Source organism: Zootoca vivipara, chromosome 1 (genome assembly GCF_963506605.1).
Source record: "Zootoca vivipara chromosome 1, rZooViv1.1, whole genome shotgun sequence".
Lineage (NCBI taxonomy): Eukaryota > Metazoa > Chordata > Lepidosauria > Squamata > Lacertidae > Zootoca > Zootoca vivipara.
In genome coordinates this window covers 49061705-49074320 of record NC_083276.1, presented here as the reverse complement: position 1 = coordinate 49074320, position 12616 = coordinate 49061705, and the positions used below count along the sequence as shown (strand labels likewise).

Genomic DNA, 12616 nt, shown 5'->3' with positions numbered 1-12616 from the left:
GCTGATGAAACTTTAGGCTTATTTTTTACCACCTTTTACAAGAATGTAGAATGTTTGCAAAGGACATATTTCAGGTTTCTTAGCAAGGCCTATTTTGCAAAATATTTTCTTTTGCAGCTCTCCACAAAACCTCTTATTTCCCCTGCAGTTTTTTGTGCTGTTCCAAACACAGTATCGTTTTGATTGCCATTTTTACCACAAACTGCCTTTTCAAGCACCAGTTTTCTTCCATTTATAATCTGGTCCTTTGATGAAAAGCTCATTTTCTACCTGTTCAAGGAGGCATTCCCAAATTTAGATGTTTTCTCAGCTTCTACTGTCCTCAGTGTTTGATAAATTCTTTTAAAAAATACTTATTTATGTGAATATATTGCTCTTACATGCACAGTGGTCTCCTGTCCAGATTACTATTCAGATGTGCACCTGTTTTGTCTCAGTAATGCTACAGCATCTATTGTTTTCACAGTAATTTACTGAGCCCAAATTTAATGAATTCTTGTAGCAACATTCGCTTATGTTTATAAGTCTCGTCATCTCTCCAGTAGTTTGCTTTAGTGATTGTGGGTGGATTGTTAGCAGAAAAGCTGTAAGGATTCAGATTTTTTCCTTATTAATATTTTCTGCCTGCTACAGCTGCTTCTGGCCCCAACACCCTATATCATTGGAGTCCCAGCCAGCTTCTTCCTTTACAAACTAGACTTTAAAATGCCAGATGATGTATGGCTAGTTGATCTGGATACTAATAAGGTAGGTAACTCCTATTCATAAAACAGTATTTATATATAACTCCTCTTGATGGGGACTGTGTGGGTGTTATGATTTTATTTCCTAATACCAACCTCCTTCTCTTAATTAACACAAAATAGATGTTGCCCTGTTTGTTTATGTATTAAAGGGTTTTAACAGCTGTTCCTTTTTTAAATTGCAGATTTGCTTGAAGTTGTTTTGTAATAACCTACTGAAATGGTTCTGGTTAGGCTTTTAAGTCACTGTCCTTTGTAACTGTTTGATTACTGATTTTTGATATATTTATATTGTGTTATGTAGGCCACATTGGAAATGCAAGACCCTAAAAGACAGCTTAAAAACATGTGTAAAATTTAGCAAATACACATTTTGGATAACCACACCCATAGAGCCTTTGTTAAATGTTTCTTGATGTGCAAGACAAATTGAGATATGTTTATTGGCTAAATATATTTATAGGCCTTTTATGTTAAAACAATATTTAAAAGAACAATTTAAAATTATAATTAAATGGTGATTGTTTCTGACACTTTAAAAGGGCAAGGAAATGTTTTCTAAAACAACTGTTATCAAGGAGCAAAGGGACATAATTAGGTCACATTTTAATTTGTTGACAGATTAGAAAACCAAATCATCTGCTTGACAGTTCCGAATTCATCTTAGAGCACAGCCAATAATGCATAAGCAATAGGGGAAATTAGATCCATTTCAAGGGGTCCTGCCCCTAATTCTGTCTTGTTTCTAAGAAGTCATAAAAGATTGTCCACTCCAAGAGTTTTTGTAAACACAATTTTATCTATAAATTTTTATTCCAGGTGATTGTTCCTACAAATGCTGAGTCATTACCTGTTTTGCCGGAACCAGAATCTTTAGAATTGAAAAAGCACTTAAAGCAGGTATGTAAGGATTCTAGTGAATGTGGCTGGGAGAAATTCCACTACTAGTATATTAGATAACTAAGGATCCTGTGACAGTTTGCAGCATCATAATGGGACAACTTATTACTAAAGTTCAGACTCAAAGTGGACTCTCTAATGTAAATATGACTATTTCAACTTTTATGAGGAAACATTTCTAAATTATGAGAAATGTGGTTACAGAGAGTTATTTCAGGTAAATTATAGTGGGTACATTAGTGATACAATGCAGGAAATTCTGCTGTCCAATGGGGCTTCTGTAGCTCTGTGCCATGAATAAAAAAATATTTGCAAGGGCTCCTTTGGAACACAGTCAGTCATGGTTAGAGGCTGACTAGGGAAAGCCGGTGTGTGTTTAGATGCAGATTCTGTCCAGTTATACTATTGGACAAAGGTCCAATAAGTATCCTTTCCCTTGAGGAGACATTGTGATTCCCACCCCCCAATTCATTCTCTTTAAGTGGCACAAAGTAGAAGTTGTATTCTTGTTTTCACAGCACGTTGTAAATCTCCCCTAATAACAAAAAATTACCTTTCTATATTCTTTTAGGTTCACTTATTTTTCCATTTGACTTGGCTTGTGAAACTGCAAGACCTGCCATTTACATTTTTCAGCTGTTTTTCTTGAACAATAATCTTCTCGTGGCATGCTATTTACAATTTGATCCAAAGCCTTTCTTACTTTTCTGTCCTCTGTTTCTGTTTCTACTTTAGAGGAGCTCATGTAAAAATGCCTAGGAGCCTCTAGAAGAGATTTTTTAAAAAATATGTAAGAAAGGCTTTGGATCAGATTTGTAAATAGCTAATAGCCTTAACCAGTGTTTTTTTTCTTTAAAAAATGTTTAGGGGTACTCTCATTTTCCTACTTATATTGAAATCCTGCCCCTCAATGAGGCCAGACATAGATTCACAAAATGTTTAGGGGTTTGCGTACCCCTGTGTCCCCCCAGAAAAAAGCACTGGCCTTAACACTTGGCACAAGGAACAACTGCATATTAAGCCGAAATAGTGTTGAGTCCCATCTTTCAGGATGCCAGTGTGCCACATAGTGAACATTCAAGCTTGTTAAAAAAAAGTTCTAATTTAGTAACCTTTCTGAATTTGTTCCAAAGTTCTGTTAGATTTGCCTTTCTACCTGTTCAGATTCTTTACAGTGCTATGCTACACGTACTGCTGTATTTAAAAATGGGATTTACTCCTAGGCAAGTATGCAAGCCTCAGGCTTGTGGCCTCTTCTCTGGTGTGACTTTCAGCTGGAAAACTGAAGGTTCTGCTTCTGTTGTAGTGGATTGTCCAATCCCTAAACTGTGGTTAATTGTAACTACAATTAATTGAAACAAGCCAGCTTCCAAAACCAGTATGAATTTGCCTTGTTTCAGCTGATCATAGTTAAAATGAGCCACACATTCTCCAGGTTTGAATGACACAGTAAGCCGCAGCTAATCTAACATGGAAGTGAAAGCTTCTGAACTCCTTGAAGCCCTGACAGAAGGAAAAGGGGGAATATGTGAGTCTAACACTGAACTATGATTTAGTGTTATATCCAAACCAGGTCACTTTGTTACGTTTTGGGATCCTGGGTGAGATTCAACTAATTGGTTCTGTCAGCAGAAGCCCTGTGCAAGGACCTCTGCTTGCACAACAGGGCTTCCCCCAGTTGGCTCTGAGGGATTGGGAGACACCCCCCCAAACAACAACAACAATAACAACAACAACCCACCAGTGTGTTTTCATATGCGCATTTTAGTGTGGTCATGAAACATTGAAATCTGCAGGTGTTATTACTGTGTATTGTTAACGGTCATTTTTGTATATTTGAAGCTGTGGTAGGCTGTGGTTTATCTCATCCTTCATCAATCTCCATTTAAAACCTGTGGTATTGTAAGATAATCATACATGTCAGAGCTTCATGGTGTATTGTGCACTACATAAAATGCTTCATCATTACATTTAAAATGGTCATCTAAACCAGTACTTAATATCTACAAACAAATCTGCTTCCCGCATGATACGCCCCATAGAATCTCTGGGCTTTCAGTTGTCTTGCCTTCCCTTTTCTTAATCACCACTTTCTCCATTTTCATATTGCTGCCTATGAGGCCCATATTTGTTCTCTTTCTCTAATCCTGTGAAGCTATTTATTGGTTTTAGTCAGATTGAATGAGTCTTTCAAATTGGTTTTATGATTTTATTTCTGTTCTTTCCCCCCACACCTCCTTGCATGCTGCATGCAGTATTTAAAGGTAAAGTGTTAAGAGTAGCAGTACAAAAGCTGCTGTTTCTGGCTCCCATAGAAGAGCAGAACTACACATTTAACCGTTTGTGATTTCCTGTGTAACCTGTTACAGTGAACAGCCATTGACCCTTGCAGTAGAATCCCCAGCCGCTCTTTCAGAATCTGTTTGCTTTTCTCTCTCCACAGTTTAGGGGCTATTCAGCAAAACTCCCACACATTTGAGTAGTGTGATGTGAATTAACAAGAGAGTAATAACACCATTCCTTTCATTCAATGATGCAAGACACAAATCCTTACTATCCACAGGGTAAAGCAAAGGAAATGTGGGTGACATCGTGGAGGTGACTGCCTTGTTATGGTAGTGGGAAATATTGGCACAACAGTATTATGCATGCATAAATACTTAACAAATATATACGGGCTTATTATTGCCCTTTCAGATCAGTTTCATTATAAATATTTATATTGAAAACAGCTGGCTAGTAGTCGGTTTAAAAGAAGGGTATGCAAGCAGATGTGTGGGGTGAAAGCAGTCTGGCCTTGCTCAGGAACTGTGACAATTTATGATCCCTTTTTATTTCCTTTCTCATCTGTGGTATTAGTAGTAATAGTTTTTTCTCCATCTGTCTCTCTGTGATCATGTGTTCGTCTTGCCTCTGATTGTCCGCTGGTGTTGTCATGTGATCTTCCATCTTGCCTCCAGTGTCTGGTTAGCATGACTGCAATCACTCAGAAACAGCTGCTCACGCCTGACAAAAAGGTGTCTTTATTTTACTCTTTTCTGCCTCAAGTTTCCATTGGATTATTTTTTTAACCTGTTTTGATTTATTTGCGTTGGGGGAGGGAATGAACTTTGCAGGAGGACAAGGATGTTTAGAGAGAGATTAGAGGCAGACATTGAGTTAAACAGGGAGGGTTAGGGTTTTTTTTAAAAAAGGTAAGGTAAAGGACCCCTGGATGGTTAAGTCCAGTCAAAGGCAACTATGGGATGTGGCACTCATCTCACTTTTCAGGCTGAGGGGAAAGGCACAAGGTTTGTAGGATGGCCACAACTGTTAAGAAGTGGAGGATGAGACAAAATTAGATTGATGAGATTGTGTACGACATGCGGAAGTGAAAACTTTAACTCTTACCGGTATATGCTTGATGTTCTGGGTGATGTTGTCAGACCATGAGATGTTAGTTCTATGAAAATACTAGCTCTGCCATGTGGGCTGCAGAAGACTGTAGAGTTTTAAAACAGTGCGCTGTCCTAGAAATCTGACCTTCCCTGACTACCAGTAGCTGTTATTAGTTCAGTTCAGTTTTATTACAGCAGAAGCCAGCAAAACAAAGTACCATAATTCCAAACAAAAAATCAGGAATAACATCACCAGAAGCAGAACAGTTACACAAAAGGAATTTGCAATGTATTATTCAATAGAAGAGATTTACGTTTCTTAATAGATAAAGTGCAGAATTTGGCCACATCATATGATACTGGACTTGAGGAATCTTCCAGAAGGAATTTCCGTAAGATTTCGGAGGAGAATTCCAAATAATATTGTAAGGGTATAAATTTTGATAAAAGGGGTAAAATAAGTCGAGCTCATTCTTCACTATAAAATTCACAGAATAAAAGGATGTGAGTGACAGATTCTACCTTATTGGACATGTGAGGGCAAAGACGCTCATGAATTGGTACCCACATATGAATTGGACATGTAAGGGCATTACCTCAAAACGGGCTCTAGAAAAGGCCCATCTATAGACTAGCTGTTATGAGAAAGGGCACAGTGACCCTGCACCTTTATTTGGATTGAAAAGTTCTTTAAATTGATGGAGTTGGGATCTCAGTGCAGAGAATAATACTGAGTGGATTGTTATGAAGGGTGGCATACAAATATCTTAAATAAATAAATAAAATTATCACAGGGTGGTTTACAATGCAATTAAAAATCCAGAAAAAGTAATAAAATATGCATGAAGGCATTAAACATCAAAAAACAGCAGTGGAAATTTGTAAAACAACCAGTACTTAACAAATGTGAAATTATGAATATACCTTGGGGCATAACCTTGTGCCTATAGGATAACAAAGTGAACTCCAGGTGCCTTCTTTCAGGAAAGGTGTTTTACAACTGGAGTACTACAGGTAGAAAAGTCCTTCCTTGTGCCACCATCTGCCTTATCTCTGGTGTTTGGGGGTACTCTGTGGAGTGCCTCAGTTTATTAATTTTTGACACACCCATCCTCTGGTTTTATACAGTTGAGCTACTGAAAGGGTGGATTTCATCTTCCTCATGTTATTTCCAGTATATTTAGGGGAGCATTTTTTATTTAAAAAATATATTTATAAATCTTGTTTTACTCACCTGTCCTCCTCCCAATACTAGTTAGCATGGGGGATTTTAAGTTGCTTTGGGTAAGAAAAAGTGACTAAATCAATCAATCAGTCAACCAATAAGTCATTAGATTTACCATTCACATTCTAAATTTGTAATGTGAAATGGTTGCAAGGTCCTCTCTCTTTCTCTGCTTGGAGCAGGCAAAGGTAGTCAAAGAGTGCTTAAAGGTTTACTGATCTGCTGAAAGAGGTGTCTTTTGATTCTGGGGAACTAGAACATTGCACTTGGGTTGTGATTGTCCATGAGATAAAGCAGTATTGACAATGCCATTCTTATTTATTATCCTTGTGACCTATTGCTCTTCAGGCTTTGGCTAGCATGAGCTTGAATACCCAGCCTATTCTTAACCTAGAGAAGTTTCATGAAAGCCAGGAGATCCCACTGCTGGGGAAACCTCAGAATGACATGCAGTCCACACCTTCTACAGAGTTCAACCCCCTGATCTATGGCAATGATGTAGACTCTGTGGATGTGGCCACTCGGTGAGTCTGAGCAATGTATTTTTGTTAAATTTCCAAATACACTGAAAGGTCTGCTGCTCTGTTCTGCAGAAAATGTTAGCTGAAATGCTATGGCCTTCCAGTAAAAAAGCAAATGCTTTTTCATTGTCTTTTTCATTTATTGTTATAAACTGGAACACCCATGGGAGCTACCATCAGTTTTTAACAATATTTTCTACTGCTGAGGCGGCATAAGACTAGAGGATGAGATTCTCTTGTGTATATACAGATTCTACACAGTCCATTGCAGGGGCAGCCAGTGTGATGCCCTCCAGATATTTTGGACAGAAACTAACATTGGCCCAAGCCCAGCACGATCAATGGGTCATGGATTATGAAAGTTGTGGTTTACACCATTTGGAGAGTATCCTGTTGGCTTTCGCTAGTCTTTTGTTTTGAGATATATATTCTGTTAAATCTAACTATATTTTCTAATTGAAATTTTAAAATAGAAAAAAATGTGTTACCTCTACATGAAACCATTGAGTGGGTTTATACAGAGTTCTATAGCTCATTGTGCTCAGTATGCTGATGACAAGCAGCTCCATTTTTCCTTTTCATCTTATGCAGGTGAGACAGTGAATGTACTGTTAGGTTGTAGTACAGTATGATTGACACTTGTGTGGGGGTTACGTTTCGGAATGACATGTACATGGAAAAAGGTATATACACTTGGAACCAGACCTGTGTGGTTGTCTTTCTTTTCAAGGAAGGCAGAGAGCTTTTAAGCTCTCAGATTTGCTTACTGGGCTCTGGGATGCTCCTGTGAGATCTTGTAGGGAAGAGATTCCACGAGATCTCTCAAGAGTGTTCCAGAGCACGGTTAGTGGGTCTGAGAGCTTAAAAACTCTTTCCATGTTGGGAAAACACACAGCAAAAGGAGCTTCTAAGCTCTCTGCCTTGTGAGCAATCAATTTGTGGGATTTCAACCAGCCAGATTTCAACTGTGTGAAGTTGAAACATAATCCAACAAGACTGAGATACTGTTAGTGGATGGTTCCTCTATCCAACTTTAATGTCCAGCCTGCTCTAGAAGGGGTCACTCTACCTCTGAAAGAGTGGGATCATAGTTTAGGACTTCTCCTGGTTTAATTGCTGCTGCCGCTTGAGGCAGAGGTGGCTTCGATGGAGTGGAGTGCCTTCCATTGGCTTAGGCTGTTTGTCCTACTGTAAAAGAGATTATTTGCCTTCAGAGTTGATAATAGAACTCAAGATCATCTTTGTACCCTAGGCTTACTGCAAAGAAAGTGAGAATATAAGCCAAATATATTTTTCCTTGGTTCCAGCACAATAGGGGCACTGGTGTTTCTTTTATTTCCATAGGGCATATTTTGTCTTGAGGCCGCAGTTGATATTAGCTATGAATGGGTAAACTTATTCTGCTGTCCTTCCCTTACTAGAGGCAAATGTAGAATTTGCTTTTCATGATATGTGAATGTACTGTGTCCTTCAGACCTGTCATGTTGAATATATTATCAACCTTTTGGATTTTTTTAGGGTTGCCATGGTGAGATTCTTCAATTCACCAAATGTTTTACAAGGATTCCAGATGCATACTCGCACACTTCGCCTCTTTCCCCGGCCAGTGGTTGCATTTCAGGCCAATTCGTTCTTAGCTTCAAGACCAAAACAGACACCTTTTGCAGATAAATTGTCCAAGACACAGGCAGTGGAATACTTTGGGGAATGGTCACTCAATCCAACTAATTATGCTTTCCAAAGAATCCACAACAGTAAGTCTTGGTCTTGTGTTTACTGCTACCTCTTGATTAATGCTGAATCTTCTAATACAAAATTAGTGTCAGAAATAGTGTCTTCTGCATCCTATCTGACCATCTTGGCTGTGAGACCTGGAAGACTTACCCCTTGGCTTGCAGGCCTTTTTTCACCTGACCTGGAAGGGTAGGGCCCTAACTGACTCCAGCTACAAAAAGCTGAGGCTGCTGAACTGATTCTTGGGCTGGGGACTGTTTGCGTTGGGGACTGTTGCTGTTTTTGGTATTTTAATTCAGATGTGTGGAATTGTTGTGGTTTATGTTTGGTTGTGTATTTTTTATTGTTTTATTTATTGCTCATGACTACTTTTGTTATGTTGTAGTTATGAAATTTTTCATGCTGTAAGCCACCTTGAGCATGGTTTGAACTGTGGAAAGTTGGCATACAAATAAAATTATGTATGTATCTGTTCTGTGGAGGGGCAGCTCTACATTAAGGTTAATTTCAAAAATCCATGAAGCAAATATCTTTCTATTGACTGATGTTTTGCCTAACCATTTCCAATGTAATTTCTGTAGGGCAGCTGCAGCCCCACTTGATTGAGACTTTGGGGGACTACATCATGGACATAACTTCATTTTTCTTGCTATTTCTACAGACATGTTTGACCCTGCTCTGATTGGTGATAAGCCAAAGTGGTATGCTCATCAGTTGCAGCCAATTCATTACCGTGTCTATGACAGCAGTTCTCAACTAGCTGAAGCACTGAGTGTCCCAATAGAGAGAGAAACAGATTCTGAACCTACTGATGATAGGTTAGTGGGGAGAGCAACTTTATGTAGCTGGTTCTAAGTGGCCTTTGTCTTTCTGTGTCCCCCCCCCCCCATTTTCCCCTGGAAAATTTCAACACTGCTTCCAGCACTGGTTTCCAAAGCAGTTTAACAGATAATCTGACAAAACATTAACAATGCAAGATAAAAAAATACAGCCAAATCAGAAGTACAGGGTATCATAAAATCCAAATCTCAAGGTTCTTAAAAGTGTTTTTAGAAGACTGGCAGAAGAAAAACGGCTTTGGCTAGTGCTGAAAAGAAAGTGTAGGCACCAGTCTCTGTTGCTGCAGTATTCTACTCGTAACACCTCCTTATTAACCTTCCATCTTCTGCACCCTTTAAAAATGCTTCTGGTAGAGTAAAAATCAGTTGTCCCCTTTCTTTTTAAAAATCGTATTTCCAAACACAGAGCTATACAGTATATATGGTGACCTACTACTTAAGAGAAGCTGCTCATTTAACAAAACCTATGCCACCATAGCCTTGTAGTGTAAAATATTCCATTTAGTTGCTTCTCTTTCTATTGCTGGTCTGTTCTCATTCTCGCCTGCTGTTCTCATTCTCTCTTTCCCTTTTTTGCCACTTCTAATTCTTTCTCACCCTTTCCCCCTTAAAATAGTGGCAGTGACAGTGTGGATTATGATGACTCCAGCTCTTCGTATTCATCCCTTGGTGATTTTGTTAGTGAAATGATGAAGTGTGACATCAACGGTGACACTCCAAGTGAGTAACGTTGAGTTAATAATTTAATTACCTCTACGTGCATTCTTTGGTCTGATTTAATTACTTTGAAAGAAAAAGAACCTAAGATCATGGTGAATGACTTGGGAAGATATGTTGTGTTTAGGTAAACAGGCATATTTACTTTTCGCATCTTGTGCCACCCAGCCAAAAGTTTTAGTGTTTACTATAATCATATCACCCTTGAAGACTGTAGAAAAGAGTTTTCAACACAGGATAGGTAAAAGCTGATTGGCTGCTTTTTTGGTTAAATATACATTTTCTTACCTGGTCAGGGATCTTCAGTTGTGACTAGAATTTCAATCAGTTTATACAGTCATAGACCAGCAGTGTTGTGACTAGAATGTCATTTGCAACTAGAATGGGCTTTTTCCATGGTGGCTCACTGCTTTTGCTATGCTCTCTTCAAGGAGGCTCACCTGGCATCTTCATTACATATCTTTAGGCACCAGGGGAAAACATTCCTCTTCTCCCAGGCTTTTTGGCTAATTTTACAAACCATAGTGGGGTGGTGGTGGTGTTGTTTTCGTTTGTTACTATGTAATGTGTTTTTGTGTTTTTATATTGTAAACAGCTTTGTGACTGGCGGTGTGAAGGGCAGCATAGAAATAATTTTTTTTTTAAAGCCATACTGGAGAAACATATTTTGTTTTATTGAGGTTTCTGGTCAGTACTTACATTGTAAATGTCATATTTTGTCATCAAATAAATGGACTTGGACACTACTTCCCTTTATTTTTACATTTTAAAGCTGGAGTGGTTAACTCCTGACCCAGGCACATGATGATGTGGTCCTCAAGCATTTTTTCCTCTCCCCCAACTCAGACCCCTCTAGTTTTTTGCAAGGGTGGCAAAAAAGGGTAGAACATAGTGCTGGGATACCCTGTGTCCACTGCCCTATTGTGGATGCAAATAGCTCCCTTCACACTCATCAGATCAATCATATGATAAGCAAGGAGGGCCTGTGAGAGTGTAGGTGACCACATCCACATCTGGCTGCTTTCACCATTGGCATATGGCCCCTAGAGAGTTGGACAAGGGTGAATGCTGCCCGCAGGCAAAACCCCTATAGTAAAAAAATTATAAAGCTACATTTTGAATAGCTTGCATATTTTGCTGTTTAGAGTTAGATTTTGATCCAGTTTTCATGTGGCAAATTAGCAAATGTGAAAGTTCCCAGCTGCTCCCCACCACTGGTCCTACTGCCACATTGCTTTGTAGGCTAAGTCATGGTTTGGCATAAAGTTATGCCTTATCTGGGACCATGGCTTTTCTTGCTCCAGACAAACCACAACCTGTAACTAAAGTTTGGTATTGGTCTACTGCTCATGGTTTGTCTGAAGGAGACGAACCATGAACCTGGGTTCAGACGTAATGTTAAGCTGTACCATCACTTAGCCTAGGCAGCATGGTGGCAGCCGGATCAGGGAGGAGCACATGCTAAGCCATGGTTTGCCTTAGTGTTACATGCAGACTGGGCCTTTGTGATTTTTGTTGACCTTATGAACTTATGTGTATAATATTTCTTTACAGATGTGGATCCTCTAACCCATGCAGCTCTGGGTGATGCAAGTGAAGTGGAATTTGATGACTTCCAGGAGTACTCGGGTGATATGGATGAACAAGCCCCTGATAGTGAAAACTCCCAAGACAACAATCAGCCTCGGTCAAGTTCAAGCACTACAGCCAGCAGCAGCCCCAGCACTGTCATCCATGGGGTGAATCATGTGTGTAATGGGGCTTATTGTATAAGTAAGGGAGCCAAGAAATATAGGAATGATAGGAAGGACCCTGAAGATGATTGGAGTTTTACTACTTTGGTCTTCATCAAAGGCTGGATTTGTTTGGGGCATTTGTTCCCTCATGAACCACTTATTATCAGCCTGAGGCATAAAGCTCCTTGAAGCTTTGGGATGGAAAGGATTTCTTAGCTACTTTGAACTTCTTTTTGGAAGAAACATGGAGAATAAATAATTTTAAAACTCTTGTCATTTTGTGCTCTTAATATTTATTAGTCTGATACGCACATCACAGTGAACCATGGTTATTAGTTTACAATGAATGGGATCTTTTGTTCTCCCTGCTAGTGCATGGAGGAAACAAACTATGATCCATAACACTAAGCCAAGGATTGTGCTTTCCCCCCTTCCTAGCTCTTGTGGGGAGAAGCAAACTGGGCATGATTGGCTCATGTATGGGAAGCCATGGTTTATGACTTACCGTGATGTGAAAACATGGCCAATGTTACTAGAGAAAAGTAGATGACAGTGAATTTATGTCACTATTATGTATCTGAGATATGTCACAATTATGTATTTGATATAAAACTATGGTGAACAGCGGTCATATGGTTCATGCCTCACTAATAAAAGACAGGTGCTCACATATTCATTTTCTCCAAGCCAACAGGAATGCTTAAAAAAATTAAAATATGAGAGTGGGGAAGTAGACTGATTTTGATATATAATTATTGGATTTTATGTGAAATAAGTATTATACATAGATCTGTATGGAGCATAGCTGCCAAGTTATCCCTTTT

The 12616-nt window shown here is 39.0% G+C and overlaps 1 protein-coding gene across 18 annotated transcripts in view; it reads left to right on the top strand.

The window, feature by feature from the left end:
* Positions 1–12616, top strand: part of MADD (MAP kinase activating death domain) — an 80047-nt gene that overhangs the window by 24746 nt on the left and 42685 nt on the right. For 9 of the 18 annotated variants that reach the window (XM_035114818.2, XM_060274303.1, XM_035114807.2 and 6 more), the window contains exons 6-12: positions 634–747; positions 1563–1643; positions 6594–6769; positions 8285–8520; positions 9162–9318; positions 9956–10059; positions 11611–11804. In XM_035114818.2, coding sequence (XP_034970709.2) covers positions 634–747; positions 1563–1643; positions 6594–6769; positions 8285–8520; positions 9162–9318; positions 9956–10059; positions 11611–11804 — 1062 coding nt within the window. Of the gene's footprint in view, positions 1–633; positions 748–1562; positions 1644–4603; positions 4661–6593; positions 6770–8284; positions 8521–9161; positions 9319–9955; positions 10060–11610; positions 11805–12616 lie in introns of all 18 variants that reach the window. The other 9 variants (XM_035114763.2, XM_060274284.1, XM_060274279.1 and 6 more) reach the window with 2 other exon arrangements.